Source organism: Orbicella faveolata, unplaced genomic scaffold (genome assembly GCF_042242905.1).
Source record: "Orbicella faveolata isolate gen_17 unplaced genomic scaffold, um_ofav_v1 contig_1, whole genome shotgun sequence".
In the NCBI taxonomy this organism is placed as follows: domain Eukaryota; kingdom Metazoa; phylum Cnidaria; class Anthozoa; order Scleractinia; family Merulinidae; genus Orbicella; species Orbicella faveolata.
The window spans coordinates 22,260,001-22,284,665 of record NW_028301536.1 but is presented as its reverse complement, the minus strand read 5'-3'; the positions used below and the strand labels follow the sequence as shown (position 1 = coordinate 22,284,665).

The 24,665-nt window shown below is 41.5% G+C and overlaps 2 protein-coding genes and 1 long non-coding RNA gene across 4 annotated transcripts in view; 1 reads left to right on the top strand and 2 right to left on the bottom strand.

Moving 5' to 3' along the window:
- Positions 1 to 328: 328 nt before the first annotated feature.
- LOC110066223 (uncharacterized) lies at positions 329 to 3,459 on the bottom strand. Its single transcript, XM_089295830.1, has 2 exons — positions 2,239 to 3,459; positions 329 to 1,731 (listed from the first exon to the last, which is right to left on the bottom strand). The coding sequence occupies exons 1-2, from the start codon at positions 3,282 to 3,284 to the stop codon at positions 1,065 to 1,067; spliced, it is 1,713 nt and encodes a 570-aa protein (XP_089151956.1). The 5' UTR covers positions 3,285 to 3,459; the 3' UTR covers positions 329 to 1,064.
- Positions 3,460 to 5,828: 2,369 nt separating this feature from the next.
- The window catches only part of LOC149118415 (uncharacterized), a 23,460-nt gene continuing 4,623 nt past the window's right edge, over positions 5,829 to 24,665 (top strand). Inside the window, exons 1-5 of one of the 2 annotated variants that reach the window (XR_016209092.1) lie at positions 5,829 to 5,964; positions 6,077 to 6,138; positions 8,588 to 8,657; positions 17,402 to 17,434; positions 18,479 to 18,543. This is a non-coding gene — a long non-coding RNA (uncharacterized LOC149118415). The remainder of the gene's footprint in view (positions 5,965 to 6,076; positions 6,139 to 8,587; positions 8,658 to 17,401; positions 17,435 to 18,478; positions 18,544 to 24,665) is intronic. The other variant, XR_016209096.1, reaches the window with a different exon arrangement.
- On the bottom strand, positions 10,864 to 15,346 carry LOC149118416 (uncharacterized). The gene is given in 2 exon segments (XM_089285829.1): positions 10,864 to 12,351; positions 12,353 to 15,346. Coding segments are annotated over 2 exon segments (4,482 nt in total).

Here is a 24,665-nt window from a genome sequence, read left to right as displayed (position 1 = left end):
AAAAAAAACAATATAAAATCCAAGTCAATCTAATCTAAGAGTTTACTATGATTTTAAACACAGTTAGCAACGTTATTGTAGCTATCTCTAGTGCAAAGTCAGCCCAGTCACGTTTTTGAAAGAACGAAAACTTAAAAACAAGATCGCTAACGGTTCTTTTTTCATGGAAGGTCTTGTCTTGCAGTAAGGGCACAGTCTAGTCCCTGTATTTGGCTTCAAACACTAGGGAGCAAACTGGACAATGAATGGTTGAAAATTCATGTTACAAAGAGCATTTTAAACAGCGTCCACAAGCGTTATTATAGACGAAGGACAAATGAAACCAGCATTTGTGAAAAATAATATATATTGATAAGGAGTTTTCAAAAGTCTCATAACACATGCAACTGTCGGACGTGTCACGCCAAAAAAAGTCGATATAGTCCGTCTGCGCTACTGAATTTATAAATTCTGGTGGGCTACAATTAGGCCAATCACAACCCACTTTGATTGGCCAAATTCTTGCATATAACATCTATTTTCGTGGACTGCAGAAGCTAGCATGCTCAACTCCCGCTAAGGCGGTGTACACAACATTGTGATGCAGCCTAGCTGAAAGAAGTTCCTCTCTAGCAAAACACGTCACTGATCCATTCATTTCATGCCATCAATATGATTATTTGGGGAGTGTAAGCAACCACGTTGTCGACACCGCAGACAACGTCGAATCTCTCGTCAATCGAGTCATTCAGTTTGTTTATTACTGTGAAAACTGATAATCTAAAGACGGTGTTAATCTGAAAAAGGAATTAAAAGATTGGTGGCCGTGGTAAGCTTCACACTGTGCAGCATTTGGTCCACTTGATAATTTCACGTTGCTGTTTTGCAGATGTACCAAAATTTATAACGCACGTGCACAGCCATTGTTCTGCTTGTGAAAGCTTTTGTTTCGCGAAGCCCTGGGAACGAGGTTGTTTGCCACTGTGGTTTGCTTGAACTCTCTAACATTACAGTACTTCCACAAAAGTGAGTTCTGGCTTCAAAAAGCTATCTTCAACTGTGCATAATGACAAGTGTATGAAAACCTACTGCAAGATTACTAATGCTATGGAAACGCTAAGTAAAACTAGAAAGAGAATGGACAATAGACCGTGACAGCCAGTAGCCAGTGCGGGCTGGGGTCTTATAAGGGATCTAAGCAGGTCAAGTTGTTGGATCTGGTCATACAGGTCATGCAGTTCGCATTTTCTCCTGGCCTTCTGCTCAAGTTTCGTTGCTGTATCTGTATCGCCTTTGCGATACGCGAGCAACGATTGAGCGTAGGTGAAGTAGATTTTACTTTTTTCCGTCAACGTCATCGTAGAAATGCGGTTCAGGACAGTCTCAGCGATGCCAACATCTGATGTTGCGACGTCTTCCAAGATGCCATGCTGATAAAAACCCAAATGAACAAGAGCTTTGCGAAGCGTTACTTGTGCAATGGAGGCACTTTTATCGACTGTAGCTTTTTCGCAGCACTTGATACATCTATCCAAGCGAAACAGAATTTGTTTCTGATCTCTTTTTCTATTTTGGCCGCTTGACAGGACTATGTTTGCTTTAGCATTGTCCACCTCAGCAGCGTCATCCTGGCACTCGCTTTGACTCAGCATCATCTCTGCCTCGTCCACCTCTCTCATGGCTTCATCGTCATCGCCCAAGTCATGTAAAATCAGTGCTTTGCGAACCTTAATCCTTGCATGAATTAAAACTCTGAGCGTTTGAAAAATAAACAAAGAGAGAGTTTCGGTTAGCGTTAACATAAAGAGCTTACAGACGCTTTATAAGGTCGAGTGTTGAGCAGAGCGATATCGAGCATAACAACAGATGCACATCAGATGGCACTTTGTTTCGATTTGTTCCAGTCGTGTGTGAGAAAAACTTATTCAAACAGTTGTCCTGATTCAAATCAAAGGCAATACGAGACAGGAAACTAGGGCTTCGGATAGTTGCTTTCCTACTTTGTCCTTGTTGATGAGTATTTAAAAAGTACTTTTAATTCTATGATGCGGATGAATGCCACATAGCCCCAATTCCGTTTACCTATGTCTTACAGTCCTCACTCTTCCAATTCTTCCTTCCCCTTATGGAGAAGAGAGAGGACCCTGGGAACGAGGTCGAAGTTCCGGTTTCGATTGGTTTCGATTTGATTCGCTATTTCCGGCTTTGGCGTTTTCCTAGCGCTAACTCATTAACGGCCTGAAACCATGTTATACATACCCATTGTTAGCCATGAAAGTGTTCGGAATCAGATCAGTTAAAGCTTGGAACTCTTCCTTCTTTTTCGACCTCGAGCAATGGCTGTGACAGATCGCAGCTGCTTGCTGGATGCCCGCGAACAGTTTGATATCTACGTCACTGCTACATGTAAATTCTTGGAGAAACTTCACAAGATCTTTCCAGCGAAAGTTAAATTTCAGAAAATTAGCTTTATTCATCATTTTGATGTATCTCTCGCTGTGGAAAATCTTTGGTTTTGAGCGTGAAGGCGTTAAGTCAACACACGTGACTACACGTTCTAATTTTGCCACTCGAGTTCGTAGTCTTAAAATAATTTCACTATTGCCAGCACTTTGAAAATTTCCGGCTTCATCCACTGTTAGTGTATTTGTATCAGTTTTGCGAGTGGAAATCTTCATTTTTTCCTCTAATCTTTCGATATCTTTTTCCAGTAGGAGCAGATTCTTGTAGTCGTCTTTTAACCACTGTTTGTATCTCACGATGTCGCCAGTCAGAAATTCTGTCTCATTCTTCAACGTTTGTAACTTTTCAACAAGAGGATCCGAATTTGTCACCAAAACTCCAACAGCCTGCGACAAAATATCAATATTCCTCTTGAACTTACTCTGAGAAATAGCCGATTTCCAGGCATGAGCTATCAACGAATTTCTGACTTCTTTAAGTTGATGAATAGCGTCAAGAATTCTTCTTCCACGGCGGCTGGAGCGACTTTGGGTTAGCGCCTGTGTGTACTTCAGAGCAAACACCAACGTGGTAACATCCCATTCTTCCACGTTCCCGCGCGACAAGTTGTCCTTGATGTGATGGTAGTCCCTACGATACGCCGGATCACACAGCCGTGACTCTGCTTTCTCTTCTGCTAATAACTGTGAACCGCTTGTTGAGTCATTTTGCCACGGAGTAGATGGATAAAGACTGTTCCATTCTTGTAAAAACACTTTTCTTAATGCTACAGTCGAGTGATCTACTAAACCCTTTGCGAGTCTAAAGAATCGAAGCTCTCCGTCGCTGTAAATCGTAGACATCGTCTAAACAACAGGGCAGCTGCCAGTGAGTTACTAAAATTACAATATGCGTAAGTTCAAGTTCATCATGTTTATATTTCTCATATCCCCATATGGGGGATTATAGAATTGCAAACCACGACCCCTATAAGGTAAATCAAGAGATTCTTGGAAAAAGAGTTTTTCACCAGATCGGTGAGATCTCAAAAGTAACGAAAACTCTCAAAAATATCACACTGATCATAGCTGTGTCGTAAATTGTATTGACATTTGGGAGGTTGGTTCGCTCAGTCTCAATGAAGTTGGTGTAATCAATAGTCTTCAAATGGTGTTTTTTTTTTTTTTTTCCGCTAGAAAGTTTCTAGATGACCACTACAATCAATGCACAAAAAAGTGTCTAATCAGCTGATAGATCTAGATGATCAGATGAATACTATCGAGGAATGAATGATTATACTTTTTAGACAATTCAGCCTCCAGAAATTGCGCTGGCGAGCTTTATTCTGTTATCGAGAAAGATCTAAACACAGGATTATTTATGCCACAACTTGCGGGTAGTTGTCTCTCACAATTCGTTTAAACCAGACTCTGAAACAATAGTCAAACCATCACTGACATGGGTCAGGTTTGCTTTACAAACTTCACAAGATCTAGAGAGCTAACATCGTATGACGAAACTATTTGCTTGTATGAACAAAAGTTCGTCGTTTAAAGAGCTCTGCTTGGCTTGGGCAAAAATTGGGCTGTTCGGCTTACTTGCTCTACAGTAAGATCCAAAAAGATGCCTTAAAACCCCATTTTAAATTAAGTGAATCTCTTATTATTTTTAAACGTAAAATGAAAGCCTTCCTCTTAAATCAGTTTTTAATGTCATAAATTTTATAGGTAAATAGGTTTTCGATAATTGTTTATCGATAATCTTTAAGTTTTTTTTCTTTTAATTATCTATTACATTGTCTCTGAAAAGCCCCCATGGGGAGCTGACGATAAAATTTGTATTTGTATTTGTATTTATCCTACATGGCCTGGGAGGGTCTCGGATGCAAATTTAGTTCTACTATAGCGCCAGAGGGAGTGTCTATTCAGTGCGGGTCGCGGGGGATAGTTGCAAGTAAACTCGCTTTGTGGATTTCCCGCCAAAACAAACGGCTCCTTTAGGAGCCACCAAATGTTATAAAAATCAGTGACCAACAGCATAATCTTTTGTGCCTGATTTCAATGGCCCTTTCTCGTAATGTGCATTATCTTAAGACCGCTCTATGCCTTCCCCCTAAACTAACGGCAGTGACTATAAATGTGATAGCAAAAACGTGACATGTCTGCTGTTCCTTCCGAATCTATCTTATTCTTTAATGTTCGACTCGACGCGAACATACCTAATTTCGTATTTAATAGAAGTATAAGATAAAAAGGCAAATCTTTGTGGAAAAATAAATTTGATAATGTAAAGCGACTCGGTCACGCACGAGGTTCAAAGATGGCATATTTGTCGTTCTCTTAGTTCACGCTTGTTCAACCGATAGCTAGCGGGATCTCGCGCGCGATTAGTTCGTTTCGTGCGCAAACGCAACTTCTCCTCGCGGCTTCTCCAAAGCACTCTCACTCCCTCAATAATTAAGAAAGGGAATGAAGCAGCAGGCCAGCGTGATATTTGTAGCCGAGGGGCCATCGATCGTGTCTAGTCTAATCTCCTCATCAGCAATAAGTCCACAGGCTGCTCCTCTATCGCACATGTCGTAAATACCGCGCTATTTTCGCTTTTGCTGTTTTTGCTGAAGATAGGCTTGATCACCAGCCACTCTTCGGAAAGGAGCCTGCGCTCCTCCCCTGAAGGCAGGTTATTCTCGGGGAGAAACGTAGACCAGACACGAGAGAGCGTCGCAAGTCGAGCCTAGCTAAAGACGGATTTGGAAAAAAAAAGATCGATACTCTTCGGAGCGCGAACTAGGCTGAGGGAGGGTGGAGGGGGGAAAGTGAGAGAGTTTTATCACAAACGGGATATCCGGAAGTACACAGGATTTTAGTTGGCCTGCGAATACTGTCAATACCGCGGCAATATGTTGATAACAACAAAAAAACAAAAAAAAAAACAAAAAAAAGATGAAGAATAAGCATTTGCAGACACGTATGGCAAGCAAGTAGCGGTTTGAGATTCTGGTGCTTTCATGGAATTCCTTTCAAAAGATTTCCTTCCATCAGTCTCCACACAAACATACGCTCTCCCTTGCCGAGAGTGCTAGCCAGTTGTGGTCAGTTGTTAACCTGAGATGAGGGGTTCTTTTTTTAACAACAGAACGCCTGATCGCAGGTTTAATAGCTGGTTTTAAGACAGGAATTTGTATTTTATCAAGAGTGATGGGCTCCTGATTTTATTTAGAATTTTGCTTATGCTTGGTTGATAATGATAATGACCAACATGGGTGCATGAAGAACAGAGATAAAGATGAGCTGTAAACGTCTTTCGTTGAAGTTTCTTCTTGTTTTGCGGAGTAAGCAAATAGAATGCTAGCCGTAGTAAAACTCATAAAATTTTGTTTTTTTGGTGTTTTGTCGTCAGAGTACGGTTTAGGGGCGATTTTCAGCTCTCGTGTCCCTCCCCTCCCCACTCCACTTTCTAGCTATTTCCCAGTTATCTTTGGGAGCGTAGTTCGTCTCCGCCATTTTAGTGGCACGTGTGCAAGAAAAATAATGGAAAATTGAGGTTATCTTAATTTCAAAGGTTTTTTCTTTGTTCTTAAGCGGATTGAACGAGTGATATTACTTGATCTGGGTCATAAGCTAACTTTCTTCACTTTTGTACTTGTCGCAACCAGGAGGTGGAATGTGGAGACGTGTTTGTTGACGATCAATCTCTGAGGACCGTCCTTGGACGAAGGTAAGCTAAGGCCTTGCAGTTTGATAAGATAAATACTTGATAGATAGGATATAAACGTTGCATGTGTATCCATCAGAGTTTATTTTGCTTTTAAGAGGCACATAAACTGGGAAACTAGGTAATAAGATAGGACATAAAAGTTGCATGTGTATCCACAGGGCCCCCATACAAGCGGCGTGTCTGTTTGAATGTTCGGAATATAAAGAAATGTATGGGAATATTTATGAGTCTTAATATCGTAAACTGATATCGAGTAATGACCATGTTAAAGCTCAAAATAAACGTAAATCTACCTCAGTTGCTGTGTATTGTTGTTTCTGCGGCCCAAAATGGCGAATTTGAACAAGTTGGTGGGTTTGCATTGACTGTTACTACACATTATAAGAAGGAGACAAGGGTGGAAAGCTCATTTTCGACTGCTCCAGCGCCAAGCTGATTTTCATCCAGAAATTAGGATCGCCTGGCTTCCAGATCTAACACTAGATAAACTGGAAGGTTGACGCTTCTTCTCGTGACATTCCATCAAAGATCCATTCAAAATCCATGCGCTAACCGCCAAATAATTTTCGAGAAATGCAGCTGTTGAAGCGACCAGCATTTGCCACCAGGATTTCGTGTGCCAAGGAGCAACAGTCATGTTGTTTGCTCCACGCTGATTGGATGATTTGAAACAATACATTCAATCAGCGTGGACAAACGGCATGACTGTTGCTCCTGTTGGCAGATGCTGGTTGCTTCAACAGCTGCATTTCTCGAAAATTATTTGGCGGTTAGCGCTTGGATTTTGAATGGATCTTCCATGGAATGCGACGAGAAGAAGCATCAACCTTCCAGTTTATCTGGTGTTCGATTAGGAAGCCAGGTGATTCTAATCTCTGGGTGAAAATCAGCTTGGCACTGGAGCGGTCGAAAATTAGCTTTCCACCCTTGTCTCCTTCTTATAATATGTAGTAACAGTCAACGCAAAACCCATCAAATCACTCAAATTTGCTATTTTGAGCCGCAGAAATGACAATACACAACAACTGAGGTAGATTTACGTTTTATTGTGAGCTTTAACATGGACATTACTCAATATCTGTTTACGATATTAAGACTCTTTAATATTCCCCTACATTTCTTTATATTTCAAACATACAAACAGACACGCTGCTTGTATGGGCTCCCTGTCGTGTATCCATCAGAGTTTATTTTGCTTTTAGAGGCACATTAGCTGAGAAACATTTAGTACAATATTTCTAGGGCCATTCCATTAAATATCCGCACCCCTCTCCTGCCCCCTTATTGAGGAGCTTTCAATTTTTACCAGTTTTATTGTCTCAGAAAAGTTAACTTTTTACCCCCCCCTCCCTCCAAGAAAGGAAGATCAAAGTGCCAACACACTTCCCCCTTCAGAGTTTATTAGAAGATCAAAGGTGCTAACACAGTTACCCATGAGAAAAGGCCTCCCTCCCCCTCAGATTTCCTAGTGCCTTAATTCGGGATTGGGGGAGGGGGGAGGTTGTGGATAAAAAATGTAAAGGCCCTATGGATATCCTTATTTGAGATGGATTCTTACATTTCAGATAAATTAGCAAAGGAAATTTGAAAAAGAAGGCACTTTCTTCTTTGACATAAGTTTGTAGATTATGTTTTGTGTACAAGTGTCCAATATATGGACTATGCTTAAGGACATTCACGCTAGAATTTTCCAGTCGATAGATTTGTGTTAAAATTTTTTCTGCAGTCAGATAATAAGTTACTTGTGTCAGAAATGCAAAAAAACTTGGGGGTCACCGACTTCATTTCAGAGATAAAGTGTGTGGAAAACTACCCTGGTTTAAAAATTTGGTGTATGTAGTTCAGCAGGGTCTACAGGGGTTTACAGTTAAAAAATATTGAAGGTTAAGCAATGGAGCAAATGATCTTAGTTATATTTTGTAGAAGTGGGTCTGTTGTTTAAATAATTTTAAATGTTGCCAACGTTTTCACAAAACTTAAACCTTCAAGAGGCATTTGAAACTGCCGCAATAAACAAAGAGCTAAAAATAATGGAATTCAATGGTGCATTTTGCAAAAAATTCAAGCTTCTAATCGATAGATTTTCTTCATTTTTTCGCTAAACGTAGAAAATTAGTAGAGAAAATGATCCAAGAAGAGGAAAATAGGGGTCACTGAATGCTAAGATCATTAAATCCAGGCAAAGCTATAGCAATGGCCATTTGCCCTGTCATTTTTCATTTTATTATTTAGCATGCACATCAATGCATGACGCTGCACAGTAAGGATGCACAGAAACAATTAGCGCAAACGTCCTTAAGTGTACATTTTAAATTTGTTTCATGCTTAGAAGCGTATCCTCTGCATTTCCAATGACCTTTTATAGGCTTGGTATGGATGTTTCCTGGGACTGCACAATGTGTTCATGTTTTTAGCTTATATTTTGATGAATTATTGGTTCATTTGTTAGAGTGACTTTATTGAGTTATGGATGCATGTTGGAGTTTGGAGAGCACAAGATCTAGGAAGGGGCTTTATAGGTATGTGCCATTGTAAAGGGTATGGTTTTCAAACAGTTTACTCTAGCATAGGGTATATAAATCAGAGCGTTTGGGTCTGGAATAGGGTATCATTTTTCATGAAACTGACCAATTGGTTGAAGATTTCATCTAGACTAAGGAAACCAGGAATTGCCACTCAAAAATATAAAAAAATGAAATCGGCAAGTTTAAATTTTTGCAACTCATCCTCAACAGTGTTGATAGATGACTATCATAAAACACTACTGGACATTATTAACAGCCAAAAATCAGGATTTAGATGGAAATCAGTGGTTTTAATACTGGTTACTCCAGTATAGGGTAGCAAAATTCAGCTGAACTAGCTCTGGTCTAGGCTAAGGGTTCCAGGGTCCCAATGGCACATCTCCACCCAGAAATTCCCCTCCCCCCAGGGGGAAGGGGTAAGAGCTATTCAAGCCATACCAAGAGCAATAGACCTTTTCACGGTTTCTGACGCCATCTTGCTTTGGGGGAGTTGGGGGGTGGGGGGGTGGGGGGCAAACATGGCAAACATTGCGGTAAATGTTTTAAGGAAAATGGAGAATGTAATGTCTAACAACTCAGGGACATTTAAGTTCTGAAGTATTTATGGATTAAAAACTACAGATAGTATGTAAAAGAATTTACTGATAGCATTTGAGGGAAATTAAAAAGTCGTTGCTGATGCATGACACTTGGTTAAAAAGGATTGAAGCGATACTGGATGTATAAATATTGGAAAGTGTCAAAAATGTTCATGAAAACACAGACGTTTCGGGTATATGACCCTTCTTCAGTGTTAAAAAACTGATAAAATACAAAGTAGATTTGTAACTATGTTAGATGGGTGCGCGCACATAGAAAAATTGCGCGTGTGTTGTTTAAATGTAGCTGAAGTTTATGTTTAGTCCATGCGGCTGCACTGTTCCTGGCCGAAAAATCAGCCTCATCTCCTGTTGTTTTTGCTGGATGTTGGTGCCACTACACAAACGCATACCACGCACCTGGACATCTGTGATACTATGGCCCGTAGAGTTGAAATGTTGGGCCACAGGAAATCCAGGAGTGTTCTTGCGTATGCTTCGCAAATGCTCACCAAATCGACTTCTGAGGCTTCGACTGGTTTCACCGATGTAGAGATGGGAGCATCTGTGGCAGGATGAGGCTGATTTTTCGACTAGGAACAGTGCAGCCGCATGGACTAAACATAAACTTCAGCTACATTTAAACAATGCACGCGCAATTTTTCTACGTACGCGTGCCCATCTAACGTAGTTACAAATCTACTGCGTATTTCAACGGTTTTTTAACACTGAAGAAGGGTCATATACCCGAAACGTCTGTGTTTTCATGAACATTTTTGACACTTTCCGATATTTATACATCCAGTATCGCTTCAATTGTTTGAGGGAAATTGCCTAACTAGAAAAGTCATATTAAAGTTGTCATTTTTGGGTCATTCCACAGTTTTCTGCTGTTGCGTAGACTATATTCAGAGAATTCATTATGATATATGTAGAAATATAGACTACAAAGCAGATGCAGACTGCTGTTGTGTGGTAGATGTCCATTAGAGCTATGCACAACAGTTACAGTGTAGTTCACCCTGAATCAGATGAGTGGGACACAACACTAAGTTATGTGGCTGTTGCGGAGACTACACAGAAATTCCATTATTTTTGTTCCACCAAACTTGAGGGAGAAGTTTCCTGAATCTTGGATAAATCAAAAATATCTGGGCCAGTTAAGAAGATAAGGCAAGAACCAAGGCACGACCGGCTCGTGTAAGGCTTTTAATCAAACTGGGATAAAACTAACAGCCGAGTAACAGTAACAATATGGCGGACGCCACACTATGAACAACAGCTAAAACGCATGCTGAGTCCTAGTACCGCTGACCGGTACTGGCGTGACTTCTTTCTTCTTGTTTCATAAGTCTTTTCAACGCAGTAAATACATAAAGTAAAAAGGGGCATAGTATGCCACATAAAAGGAACCAAGAACATAGTGGAATGTACTTGACACTAACTTATATGCAAGGGAAAGTCAGAGTTCAGTGACATAATCTACAAAATGCGTAGGAGGACAGCGGACACGTGAGGATCTCCGTAGGTCAGGAGTGGAAGGGTCTGCTGACATGACTGCGTTTTCTAATGGGGTGTCATCAGGGCATGACAGCTGTGTAGCTGCGTCAACCATGATATGGTCAACAGGAAAGGCACAGGCTTGTGGTGTAACAGTGAGAGCTGTCAGATAGCTGATGCACTGAGGAAGAGATGGCATCAGGGATGTCAGGCAGAGAGGGTGGAGGGCACGATGTGGTACCAGGTTCGTCTGAGTCGTTACTGCGACGTGTGTGGGGAACACGTAAGGGGTCGGCCAAGTCAGATGGGACCTTGAAGCACTCTGATAGTTTGACATGGTATGATGAGCTGCGTAATTGGGATCCAATGAACTTTTTGATGTCACAGAACGGTGGTTCTATGGCTACAACAAGGTAGCAGTCACGGGCTCGAGACTTGTTCAGGTCGGAATGGAGGTACACTAGGTCACCAACATCAATCTGGGGAGTAGGGCGCCTTTGCTGCACAGGGGCCTTAGAGCGTTCACTGTGGGGGTGGTTGGAGAAGCGCTGCTTGTGCTGGAGGGTAATTAAATGGTCGTCGGCAAGGGGTAACTGCTTGTTTGAAAACTGGTCCCGCTGTGTCCACATTTCTCGTGAGGATAGACCACGCGATCGGATACAAGAGTTCAAGGCAGAGGTGGCTACGGCGAGAGTGAGGGGAGAGACAGCACCACCAAGAGGCTCCTGACGTAGTAGTTCTGTTTCCAACTCCTGGACAGCTCTCTCAGCTACGGGGTTCTTGTTGGGATTTTTGGCCTGGCCAAGCTCAATTGTAATTCTGTGCTTCTCTAAGAGTGGGTCGTTGACTAGGGCCTTAAAGCCAGGTGCAGGGTCAGTACGGATCACAGCGGGTGGACCATCCATAGGGAGCATTTCCGAGCAGAGTTTGACAATGGCATTGCGTAATGTTTGGTGCCGCTCATCTTCAAGCAATAAACTGGAGGAGTAAGAGGTCACAGTCTCGCGGAGGACAAAGATAAGCTGGCGAGAGCGCTTGATGACGTCTGCTGCGAAGGACCAACCAATGGCGTCAGGTGGTGGCGAGGTGGACTGGTCAATACGTGCGGTTGGAGAGTTTCGGAGTGCTGCACAGGAGTGGCATCCATCAGAGACATGAGAGACTGCCTTGTCCAGATCGGGGGCGAAAAGATAGCGTTTGACGACCATCTTCAACTGGTGGCAGGACGGGTGGCTAAGCTGAATGTGAAGAGTGGTCAAAAGGCCATCCAAGGCTTGGCGGGGGACGATAATGCACTCACTGGAGGGTGACAACGGTTCATGACGCTGCACAACAAGGAGGCCATCACTTGAAATTGACGCAACTTGTAAATACCGTTTGATGTCCTTGATGTTAGTCAGTTTCTTGGAAGGTCTCGTACCCTGGACAAGGTGAGCGTGTGTCCGGCGCAGGTCTGGGCATTCAGACTGAACAGCCAACCAGGCGGGCCGGCTGGTGAAGGGAAGGCGGACACTCCCTTGGAGGATATCTTGAACAGACACGGCTCGGACAACAGAGTCGCTAGTTCGAGTGATGAAAGAACACACCTGACAGGTCTCAGTTTCAGGGGGCGGCGTTTCACCTTGCAAAGTCTGACGGGAGGATATCAGCGCCTGAGACGTGCCTTACAGAAGCCTGGTAGCGGCTTACGACAGATAAGAAAGTGGATACATGAGGGCTGGCAGAGAACTCCCCACAGCAGAGCTTCTCGTAGGCTTGGACGCAGGGCTTACTGTCAGTAAGGATGCAGGCCTTCTTGGACGACTGAATAAGATATGGGCTGAAGTGCTTAGTAGCAGCCACAATGGAGAGGGCTTCTACCTCGCATGGAAGCCACGTTGTCTGGGACCCCCGCAACTTAGCGCTGAAGAAACTGGAAACATGTAACTTGTCTCCGCACGTCACGTAGAGGGTAGCACCTATTGCTGGGTCCCTGACAGCTCCGTCAGTTACAATAAATAGCTGGTCCTCAGGTCTGGGTAACTTGATTGTAAGCGCAGATGAAAGGGCACTCTGAGCACTACGGAATGCACCTCTTAGATCATCGGTCCAGTTTATGGATTCCTGGGAAGGACGACCGGCCGTTACAGCATCCAAGGGAGTGAGGTAACGCGAGCACCTTGGGATGACGCAGGAGAGGACCTTGTATGCCCCAATGAAGGATCTCAATCGACCAACAGTGCTTGGCTCAGGGTACGTGGCGAGGGTGTTTAGGCAGTGGGGACTGGCGGAGAGAGAGCCAACAGTCCAGATCCAGCCAAGAATAGTGGTGCTCTTGGGACTGATGATGGTCTTGTGGGCAGACAAACGTAGGTTACACTTGTGTAGGGCTTGTAGGACCTTCTTCCAGTTGCGTAATAGCTCTTGGGGTGTGTTGCCGCCACAATATAGATCATCCGCAATTTTGGCCACGGATCCATCTTGTAGTAAGGGGCCTAGGACGCGGGACATAACCTCTTCCAGGGCGGTTTCCGAACCGGGCATGCCCATAGCGGAACGAACGTAGACTCGTACTCCTTTAAAAGGAGTGGCAACACCGCAGTACTTCATGGACTCTTTGGCCAAAGGGATTTGATAAAAGGCACTTGTTAGGTCGGTGACAATGATGTGTGACCACTGGGCGACGAGTCGTAGGGTGGAGTCAACATCAGGCAGCAAAGATGGTTGAGGCTTACTGTATCTGCCTACGTCAGCGAAAGCAGTGACAAGACGAGAGCCGCCATTGGGCTTCTTTACAAGGAAAGAAGGATTTAGGTATTCAACAGTGATACCAACACCTTCGGGGCGACGGAAGACTCCGAGTTGCTCTAGGTGGTCAAACTTCTCTTGGAGCTTGACGAGTTTATCTCGTGCATATTGGGGGAGGCGACCTTTCCGCTGTGGTGGCTCAACAGGGCCCATGTTGACCGGTGCTTGGTAAGGGCCTGCGGATCCATTGTAACCAGGGAACTGGGGGTCAAATACGGAGTCGTACTCTCTAAGCAGGGATTGGAAATTGGCCCTGATGGCCTGAGGTAGGATGCTGTCTGGGTCTACCTGAACGGATGCGGAGTGACTGGAATTAGAGGGTGGTAACGGACGCTGAGCAGGAAACGGGCCTGGGTCCTCTTTTGGTTTGAAGACAGGAGTGACTTGGCAGAAGTGTTTGTGACGCTTAAGTGTGCGAGGCTCGGTTGACAGGTTTGGTATGCGTATGGCTCGCGCAACACTTGAAACGACACTAGGCTGCGGCCACAACTGGGATGGCTTGAGGTTATGTGAACTTGGTGCATCAGTACGAGGCTCAAGTGCATACTCTGAATCAGGAGGAGCATCGTCTGGCAGCTGTATTTCCAAGAATTCTCCGGGCCAAACAGTCTTGGAAGGAGTAGGAGCACGGAGAACAAAAGCCCTACGAACAGTTGGGAGGGGGCTGGGTGGAGACTTGGACCCATATGTGTAGACGGACACATTGCCAAGGAGCACCTCTCTCTTAGTGGGACGCACAGCAACGTCATTTGCCTCCGTAAAGGGGGTCCTGGCGAGTACTTCAACATCAAGATCCTCTACGACAAGACCTTCGAACGTAAAGTCTGTGTTGTCGCGGGTGAAGGTTGTTCGTATCTCACCGACCACCCGAAGTTGAGAAGAGCCATCAGCCTGCTGGACGGACTGGGCACTTGTTATTACAGGACATCCGAGGTGTTTTGCGGTAGAGTGACAGATCATATTTCCAGTGGCGCCGCTGTCAATGGTGACGCGGACAACACGGTGAGCATGAAAGACATCCATATAAGGAGACTGACGAGTCTGTACACAGTAGGCTACGACATCTGGGGTAGGCAAAGTGGGATCAGGAACTGGAGGATCAGGGTCGAGGTCGCAGTTGGTGTCTGGCTCATTGTCGAGAATGCCAACGATCTGTCTCGCTTTTGCCATGAAGCGCCTGTCATTGTCAGGGAGGAAGGTACACTGACTGAGGAAGTGGTTTGTGTTAGAGCGACTGGCTTGCTTGCATAAGGGGCAGACCTTGTCCTGACGAGGTTGTCTGGTGCGGAACTTAGAGTTACTCCTGCCACCCGGACAGGGGCTACGAAAATCATCAGCTACCGCTGCACGCAGGATCCTAGCGTCATCGGAAGTGCAGATTTCCTCAAGGAGAGAGGTAAGGGCTTGTGATATTTCTGGCTTAATTGAGGCGAGGGTGCGAGATCTCAACTCCGTGCCGTAGCGCTGCTTGACCAATCGAGGAAGGGTGGGGTGAATGAGTCGTAGCCAGGTAAGGACGACGAAGTTTTCGAGAGTGGGAGTAAGTTCCCCATCCTCTGAAACATGTTCACCATGGTGGGTTAAGCCATTTGCACGCAGCAAGGAATCCTCCACAAAGGCCATGAGGCATTGGTACAGGTCCTCAGGGCGCTCATCTGCCGCAAGGTGTATGTCAGAAAAGTCGATAAGTTGTGCGCTGGTGACCTGGAATCCAAAGTGTTGTCGAATAGCTTGCCAGATGAACTCAAGAGAGGTTGAGTTTTTTACCAGCGTGCTACGTGAAATAATAGGACAGTAATTGGCGATTTGTCCCAGCATCAGCTCGAGGAAGTTGGTTTTTTGACGAGCGGTTAAGCGTCGAGAGAGTGGTACAGTTTCGCCGTCGTTTTCCAGTCCTCAAAGTGGTTGGGCTTTGGTCTTTTTGAACCATGTAAAACCATCCGCGAGGAAGGGGGCGAAGTTGCTGTCTAAGGATAGTGTGTACAGTAGATTTTGCTTCCAGTTTTCAAAGCTATTGATTGTTTCCACCTTGGAGAGGCACCACTGCTTCGGTGCGCAGTGAGTAGACCCCATAACACACGATGTAGAACTCCGGACGTGTTGTCACAGCGAAGGATGCAGTGTTTTGGCTCATGCGGTCGAGGCAGAAAAGAGGCTTTCTATGGCGAAAATGCGGCTCGGGTTGAACCGAACGCTGCCACCACGCCAGTTAAGAAGATAAGGCAAGAACCAAGGCACGACCAGCTCGTGTAAGGCTTTTAATCAAACTGGGATAAAACTAACAGCCGAGTAACAGTAACAATATGGCGGACGCCACGCTACGAACAACAGCTAAAACGCATGCTGAGTCCTAGTACCGCTGACCGGTACTGGCGCTGTGTGCTTTATTTGTAAGGGCATTATATCTAATTAATATAATCACCACAACATTTAACTAATGTTGCATATGTTTCCCTTGTAATTAACAATTCTAAGTGATGGTGCTGTTGTGGAGACTATGTTGCGGAGACTACATTAGGATACTGGTCAGTACAAAATGCAGATTGTAGAATGAAGACTTTAGACTTTAGACTGCAGACCGGGTACAAAATCCAGACTAAGAATAAGGACTGTTTTTTCGTCAGATACGTGATAACACAGCCCTCTCAAAATGTTTTCCTGGAGCAGGTTAGATGAAAGTTTGAGGCAGTTTGGGTTCCAAAGGCATGCTTTCAAGTGTCCTCAGGGTATGGCCCTGTAGTAGGGTTTCAGGGTATCCTTCCTGGAAAAAAATTCGAAATTTCGATGCTCAATGATGCCATGACAGGGCATCTGACAGGATGCGGTGGTGCGAATCTGCATGATTTGCTAACATCCGCATCCTCTTCATAATTAGAGCTTTATTCCTCATAAAACAGAAAAATTTTGCCACATTAGCAATAAAGCAGCTGCCTTACAACCCCACAAGCAAAAATTTTGATTATTTTGAAGTAGTTTTTCTTCTAAAACAGCGACAAAAACACGCTAGTTAATTTGTGATGAATTTTAACCTCCAGGCATCCAACCTATAAGTAAAGAGCCTGGAAACTAGTTCCAGAAAATGCCTGGTTACTAAGCTAGGGATGTTCATGAACGCAACAACAAATAGACCTTATCAGGGTTTTTGACGCCAACTTGGCGGGTAGGCAAAGCGGTCATAAGCTTATAAAAGTCATAAGCTTATAAGCTTATAAAGGCAAATTGAGAGCAAACTGTAGCAGAACAATTTACCCTTAAGGGTAAATTACAACTTATCAAACTTGCATCAAGCTAGCTTTATTTGGTCACTCACAAAGAAAATTTAAGGTTGAAAAATGTTGCGGAAACTACATTTTGCCAACGGAAAGCAAATATCGCATAGTTCTAATGATGAGGTCAGTTTGAATCAGCTGTTTCAGAAAAAAGGACCAGAAGTGGTCTTGCCAAAAGTTTCAGCTTTTACTTTTTTTCTAAACAAACAGTTTATTTGTAGTCTCCACAACAGCCATTTCATGATTTTTTATAATAAATGTTAATTTATACAGCAATGCTGACTTGTCAATGTGCAACATCATTTGAAAAGTAAAGTTGAGACACTGTACTACATTATAAAACATAACTGTGGCTAATTTGAGGACTTTTTAAAAACTGATATCCTGTGGAATGACCCTTTTCCATACGTTTGTTTCTAAAGAAGCGTAAGAATTGCTCGAGGCAATAGCTGAGAGCAACTCTAGCTTCTTGAGTGCTCTCTAAACTTCCCAAGTGCATCCCGTAACTCAATATATGCACAGCTAAAAGCATGAAGCAATTCTTTTATAACAATGTAACAACAACTTGGGCACTAAAACATGTTTTATTTGTGATTGACTACAGAGTTCTCACAATGCACGGTGAAGGAAAATAAAGGTCAGTAGGATCCTAACATGCCACAATAAGTTAAGCAACGGTTGAACAAAAACGTTTAGCTGGTTTCTAAAATTGTCAGTGAAAAATTTGTTTCTTCGAATTAATTATAATGAAAATGTAGGCTCACAAAGTCAAAAATACTCAATGAAAATGTAGGCAAACAAAGTCAAAAATACCCAATGGAAATGTAGACAAACAAAGTCAAAATACTCAGGTTTAAGTAAACATCTTAGCTTGCCGAAAAGTCAAAGGCCTAAAATAGAGTCTGGATCGTTCAGAATAGTCCACTGATGAAACTTCAACAAAAGGAACTTGCACTAAACTCAACAGAAATTTTGCAGCTGAATTTAAACTGCACACGTCATCATATATATGCATGGCTGCATGTACATAGAGATTTTGTTCATGATGGCTCAATAGGAATTAGATAGGACTAGCGTGCACTGTATGTTATAAAAGGCTTTTGTCCACTTAAATCTGAAATTGCTCAATTTCCTATTGGATTTCATCTTTTCTTTTCTTATACATTTACAGCAAATTTTGCTGTGTTTGTCCCCAAAGCAAGATGGCATCAGAAACCATGAAAAGGGTCTATTCCAGCTTTTCAAGTGCTCTCCAAACTCTCAAGTGCACCAATAACGTAATAGAGCCATACTAAACATGAACCAATCGGCAACAGAGATTGGAATTAAGCAAGACATAACTTTTATTTGAGATGATGAAATCAAAATTCTCTTGTACATTGTATGCATACAAGTTGTAAATTAAACAAACTCTACTCCATTATCTTTGTCAATGGTTTGTGGTGCTAGAAAACCCCCGCCAAAAAACCTTCCCTGCTTTTACATAATTATGTGGGAGGATGGCAGTGACATAGATGTATATGCCTTGAGCTGTGTTGGGGGCATGCTCCCTTGAAATTTTCTTACATCAGTACGTTTAAACTGCTTGAAATGCAACGTTTGTATGAAGTTGGAAAATGTTGAAGAGCTGTGGTCTTGGTTTCAACTATTAAAAAACTCTGATATTAATGTTGTTTTCCAGATGAGATTTTAACAGAAAACCAAGTGGTTCATGGCTTCTACAGTCAGCATGTAGCAGTTATCCAGGTAAGCTACTGATTAACAATTCTTGATTAATTTAATCAAATATTTACCAACTACCAATTGTGACATGAAATGTTTTGCAGGTTTTAATTGTTATGATTTGTGCTGTTTTTTTTTTTTCCATGACTTTTATAAACAAAATCCTGCAAAAAATTGTTGCAGCAAACATTGTTCCAGCAAATAGTGTCCAGTTCCTGAAAATACATGTAATCCATGTCACCGGTAATAAACAATTTGCTTCTGTCTACATTAATTAGAAGCATGCCTTTTAGTTAGGAACTTCAATATTGAAGTATACTATTACACATTGTCAAAGAACCATATGATACAAAGCTATTAGATTCCATGCTCATACAATTATGTTGAAAACTAGTAGTAATCAAAGATTATGAGTGCATTCGAGGCCATCACTTTAACATATATACCTAAATAAATGATTTCACTAGCTGACTTTCAACCTCTGTCTGTTGCTAAATCCAACGTTTTTCATTGGCAACCGAGGTTTTACAGAAAGATATATCATAGTGTCAAAGTCCATTCCAATTTAAGTGGTCCCCTGTACAAATTACGATTTGTTGATATGTTGCGTGGCAGCACCAGTTTCCATAGACTTAATTAAGTTTCAAAATATTTACATTTATAGCCTTCAAATTTTGTGCTAAATATTTTCACATTAACTGATAATGTTTAAGCGTAAAAGCTAATTTGTATTTAAGTATATTTAACGTATATTATTCTAAGCTGGAAGCACAAATATAAGCAAACATTTGCAATCATGTGTCCGTTTATCGTCAGCGTAAACAAACTCTGTGTGACTGATTTGACTATTTCCCCCTGATGAGCAAAGTAGATAGTATTTACATATGTTGCCGTTCCTTGGTTCAGGCTCACTGTTATGGATCTTGCCTTCAGAGTACTTATCCGCCGATTCCAAACAAAATTCTACCGGATAAAGACTGAGCTACATGCATGTATCTGTCGTGACTGGAATTAATTTAACAAATGCAATCAAAATATAGCTGTTCCCACGGTTGACATCCTGAAAGCCACATGGCGATTCAAAGTCGTGTTCGTTAACATATAAAATAAACAAGGACAATGCCCTCAGATCTCTATAAATGCTTCTGTCGAAGCGTTTAAATTCACTAAATCCCATGCTGAGAGCACAGAATAGCGAAGCCTACGGCAACTGAATGGACTGAATGGAGATCCCGCACAAAGACAAGCTCGCATGGCCTGCTCACATTTTCACTGCATGCCTTATGATATTACTTGTAATCACATATCTTAGTATTAAATGGTACCAGTTTTCTGGCCGTGACATGCCCCTGTAAAAATCAAGTGGGGTGGCCATTTTGGTGTCCTTACAGGAATGTGGAGTTTTTCTGCCTATAACCGTGCACAGGGCAACCAACTCTGGAAAGCCACAGGTCAAAACTAGTCTTGCATTCTCCAAACGCCATTAATCAGCCCTTTGAACTGTCAACACATTTGACAGTACCCTTTCCTGGTGAAAATATTTCTAGGATCTTCAGGTCTTGTCAAGATCTTTAAAGATTTTTGAGATCTTTAAAGATCTTTGCAAGAACTTTGAAGATCCAAGATCTTGGCTTGGACTTTAGATCCTGTCAAGAATTTTGAACAATGATCCTTGTACATCCTGGAAGAACCTTGAAAATCTTGACCAGGATTTTCAAGGGTTTTGATAAAGAATTTTGCAAGATCCACTGGGATACTGGCAAGGATCTTCAAGGACCTTATCAAGATCTTGCAATGCCCTCAAAGGTCTTTGTCCAAATTGTTCAGTTCTTAATTACCTGCATCATGTTTTTAGGACACACAACAGGTTTCTTGATAAGATCACCAGATTTCAGGGGACTGGCCCTAATATTAAGTGTTTTAACAAAGGATTGCTCCACATCGCAAACAAAAAAATGTTATTTGTAAAAATATATTTTATTTGTGTAATAATTCTTACAAAAACACACATAACACTAAAACAGAAAAATAGCCTTAAAATAATGAACAATGTCTCTGCAACTTGATGAGAAAATAGTATTAAAATAGCATGAATGAAACAGGCTGAAAATAAAATAGCTCAAAAATAGTCTTAAAATAGCCGTAAAACAGGCATAAAATTGAGGTAAAATGGAAAAAAAACCCAGGGCTGTGCTCTAGGAACACCTGGGTGCCACAGGTGACTAACTTTTGCCTTTGGGTGACTGGAAAACCATAGTACCTTTTTCAAATAAGCTTAAGTGCTGGGCACCCAGGATTTCATGGTTAGGAACCTTTAAGCTCCTCATAATTTTTTTTAGACCACAGCCATGAAACCTTGTAATATAGGCTGAGAATAGCTTTAGAATGAACAAATCAGGGATAAAATAGTCTTAACGTACAGTCAAACCTGTATTAAGCAGACCCCATATTACACAGTGCAAGTCCCACTTTTTCTTTTTCCACGTTTACTGTAGAAAATATCTGTATTCAACGGACACCTGAGGGTGCGGACAGCTTAAACTTGACTTTTATGGTCACTTCTATTGTTAGAAACTTGTATTAAGGTGGCTCAAAACAGTTTCCAGCAGCCCAATCATTGGTGAACACTTTGTTATTATTTTTGTGGCACAGTAGGTTACCATAGCAATGGTATGACCTGCTAAAAACACCCTTACAGCTTTAGAGGCTTATAAGTCAGTCAAAGAGTTCTGTGAGCCAAGTCATGAATGTGGTATTATATTATAGTTGAAATGTGTGGTGTTATAGGCAAAAAGCTAATTTGATTTGTTAGCTCAAAAACGGTAAACATTGGTAAAATTGATCCAGTTAAAGTATTTTTATGGTTTTCTTCTGCCTCCAGGGATTATTATTATTTTTTTAACTTTTTCCCTTTGGGTAAGCAACTCTCAAGTTTTGCTTGCCTGGGGCACTTCCCGGCTTGCCCAGGTTTTCAAACTCCCACTTGAATCCCCAAAAGGAAGTCATTCCCTGGGGTGTTGGAATGCAGTAAATCTGTCTGACTTGTTTGCAGTCTTCTTAGTGTTAAATACTTTGCTTGCTATTTCATGAATTACATGCTGATTATCTTCAGTTGGTTCTTTATACTAAAACCCTTGAATCAATGTTTTCAATTGTCGAAGCCTCTAAGGTCGTGTTCGATGCCTTGAACGTTAAACTGCATCTTGCCTAAGTGAGCCCAACTACAAAAAATCATTTTGAAGAGAAGGAAGCGAAATTAAAAACAAGTAGAATTTAAAACAATTAGGCTTACACAGGTCAGTTTTCAGTGACACAGTTATGGTGTCGAATTTGTAAAGCCAGCAAGTATATATGTATATTCCTTTCAGTCATATGGAAACGTTTTCGTTTGAATGAGAGACTATTTTCCATCAACATCCAGGAACACTGTTTTTTGATGACTTACCTGTCAATTTCTTTTTAATAATATCAAGGATACATTTTATTTCGGTGGTGCTCAAGTGTATTTCCACCAGAAAACTTGTATGTTTCACCGAAGAGACTTGCCTGTTGCCACAGGGATTTAGCCAGATTTGTCCATTAAAAATGCTGGCGAGGGCTTTGTGTTTGCTGTAGAAATATTTAACTTCTTTTCGCGTACAGTTTCAACCACTCTGATACATGGATGTTGAGTTTGGTTCTCTGCAGTGAAACTGAGAAATTCTGGCAAAAAGTGTTGAAATTTTAAGAAAAAAACACCGCATTTTGCTGCTGAACACGGCTATTTGTAATTGTGACGAAATTTGATTGGGGCAGATTTTGATCATGTTCTAGGTAACCACTTCTGAACTGTGAATGCACGTCATGCAATCAACAAAATAACATTTCATCAAGCTTCATGTAAACTCTTGATTATACCCATGTGCCTAAAACGCTGAACCGACAATGTGTATGTGTAATGTGTGTAACAGAGGACAAAACACTTGCATAAACAGCACTCCAGAATATAACAGTACGAAGAAATTGTCCTTCACCCAACGGCAAAGAAATTCAATGCATGAGCGAACCCACATTGTCTGCGCCTGCATTACAAAATTTAATATTAACTTTATACAGAATTGCCAGGCTACCTATGGAGTTAACACCAAAATTTATCCCCATTTCATTCCTGATTGCTGTAAGTCGTTCATTTCATTCACGACTTAAAAATGGCATGGCATGGTGAAATTTTTTTTGTATTATCAAATTTTAATAACTTTTGGCAAAGTCCTATAAAATTCCTTACTTAGGGTTCAGAGCCACCTTAAATTTTCAAAACTTTAAGGTGGCTCTGAACCCTATTTACAGGTTAAAAATTTGATAATATGAAAAAATTTCTCTGTGACATTTTTGAATTTTAAGCCTCTAAAGCTGTCATTAAGGGTGCATTTAGCAGTTCATACTGTTGCTATGGTAACTTGTGTCACAAAAAATCCTTACTCAAAACATACCTGTTTAAACTAGCTTTTAAAAATTTCATATAATTTTTGGAATTCATGATGTAATGCACCTTTGATCATTGCATGTCAATATCAGTCATTTTTATTATTAATTTATTATTGTTATTCACCAATGATTAGGCAGGTTTTTGATACCACGGTTGTAGCATTAAGTGATACAGAGTGGTCATAATGACCCATCAAAATCTACTTCTGGAAACTGTTTTGAGCCACCTCAAACAGACACTGCAAAAAGGATGCATGTTTTTTGTCCACGTTTTAACCCATTGATGCCAGTGCCTGCTGTAACTGGCCGTAACAAGCGTTAGATGCCCAGATCACAGTGATTGGCTCAATGGAGCCTGAAATATGCACAAAAATGCACAGAAATTTGAGGCAAAACTTGTAGCAAAATTTCCTGCAACTACACTTAGCTACTCCATGGTAAGAATTACCCGTCTCGATGCTTTCTTGGGAATTTTTAAACTGGAAGCAAGCCCAGGAGAAGATCAATCACTACAGCAATAAGATAAGAAAGTGTGAAAAAGTAAAAGCGAAAAAAAAAATGAAAAAACAGAAAAGTCTAAAGACAATTAGGTCACTTTCTCATCCAACAACTACCTCGAAATTTTGATTTCTGCACATGCTGAGCAAAAATGGCATAATATGCAATGCTAGTGGAAAGAAAGGCATGCTGTCTCGCATCCTGCTCGCATCCAGGCTGAAAATGCTGAAAATGTCCAAAAAATGCGTTTTTTGAAAAAGCTCTGGGAGATTGGGATAATAGATCGGTCAGTTAAGTTTGTCAACGAAGAGCTGTCACAGAAATGCGATATATCAACCCTCCAAGTTAACTAGTTTTCCTTAGTGTCTATTTGGCCACTGAATATTTATTTTTGGTCACTAGTGAAAAATTTTAGTCTCCAAAATATACAAATTAGTTAATTAATATTAATTAAATGATTAATATATTTTCAAAATAATAATTAATAACTAATTAACATGCTATACCTGTGCCAGTAAGTAAGTGATATATTTTTGATATTGATGATCATATAAAATCACAATCAATTCCTTTTGAAGATTTAACAGGTCTTCCTGAACTCCCCTAAGCATGCACATTGTAAGGTATAGGTAAAGTGACTCATTCAACTATGAAAAACAGCTAAGAACAGACAATAACTCTTCCATCAATCAACCAGCCCTTCACACAAGCATTCTGAGCCAGTTCATTGTTGTGAAATTATTTTACCCGCAAAATAAACACAGAAATATTGTCAATTTTAATTTGCATTTACAGAGCAAAACACAAGTGCACATGCAGGTGGCACAAATTATACCAAGCAGCAATGACATGGTGGAAAGTGTTATCCAGTGTATCTAAACAGGGCTTGAAAAATAACCTGTCAGCTCATCTGGGACAAGTACTTTTACCCCTCGGGGAAGTAACTTTCTCTCCTTCACTTATCCCACCTGCAAGAGCCCTGGCAAGCCATCCTTGTAATCTAAATTTTTGATAATGATTTTGAAACAAAGAGTAAATTTTAGGAACATGGATAATCAAGTGTTGAGAAGAAGCTTGATGAAAATTACAAACTATAGTGTTGTTCTGTTGATTGCTTGATGCATGTTCGCAGTTCAGAAGTGGTTACCTGGCATGTGATCAAAATCTGCCCCGATCAAATTTCT

Bases quoted from the DNA above. Each gene is read 5' to 3' on its own strand.
- LOC110066223 (XM_089295830.1), bottom strand. From the start codon at position 3,284: ATGTCTACGATTTACAGCGACGGAGAGCTTCGATTCTTTAGACTCGCA. The intron at 1,732-2,238 runs GTATGTATAACA...TCAAACGCTCAG, and splicing joins ACTTTCATGGCTAACAATGG to AGTTTTAATTCATGCAAGGA.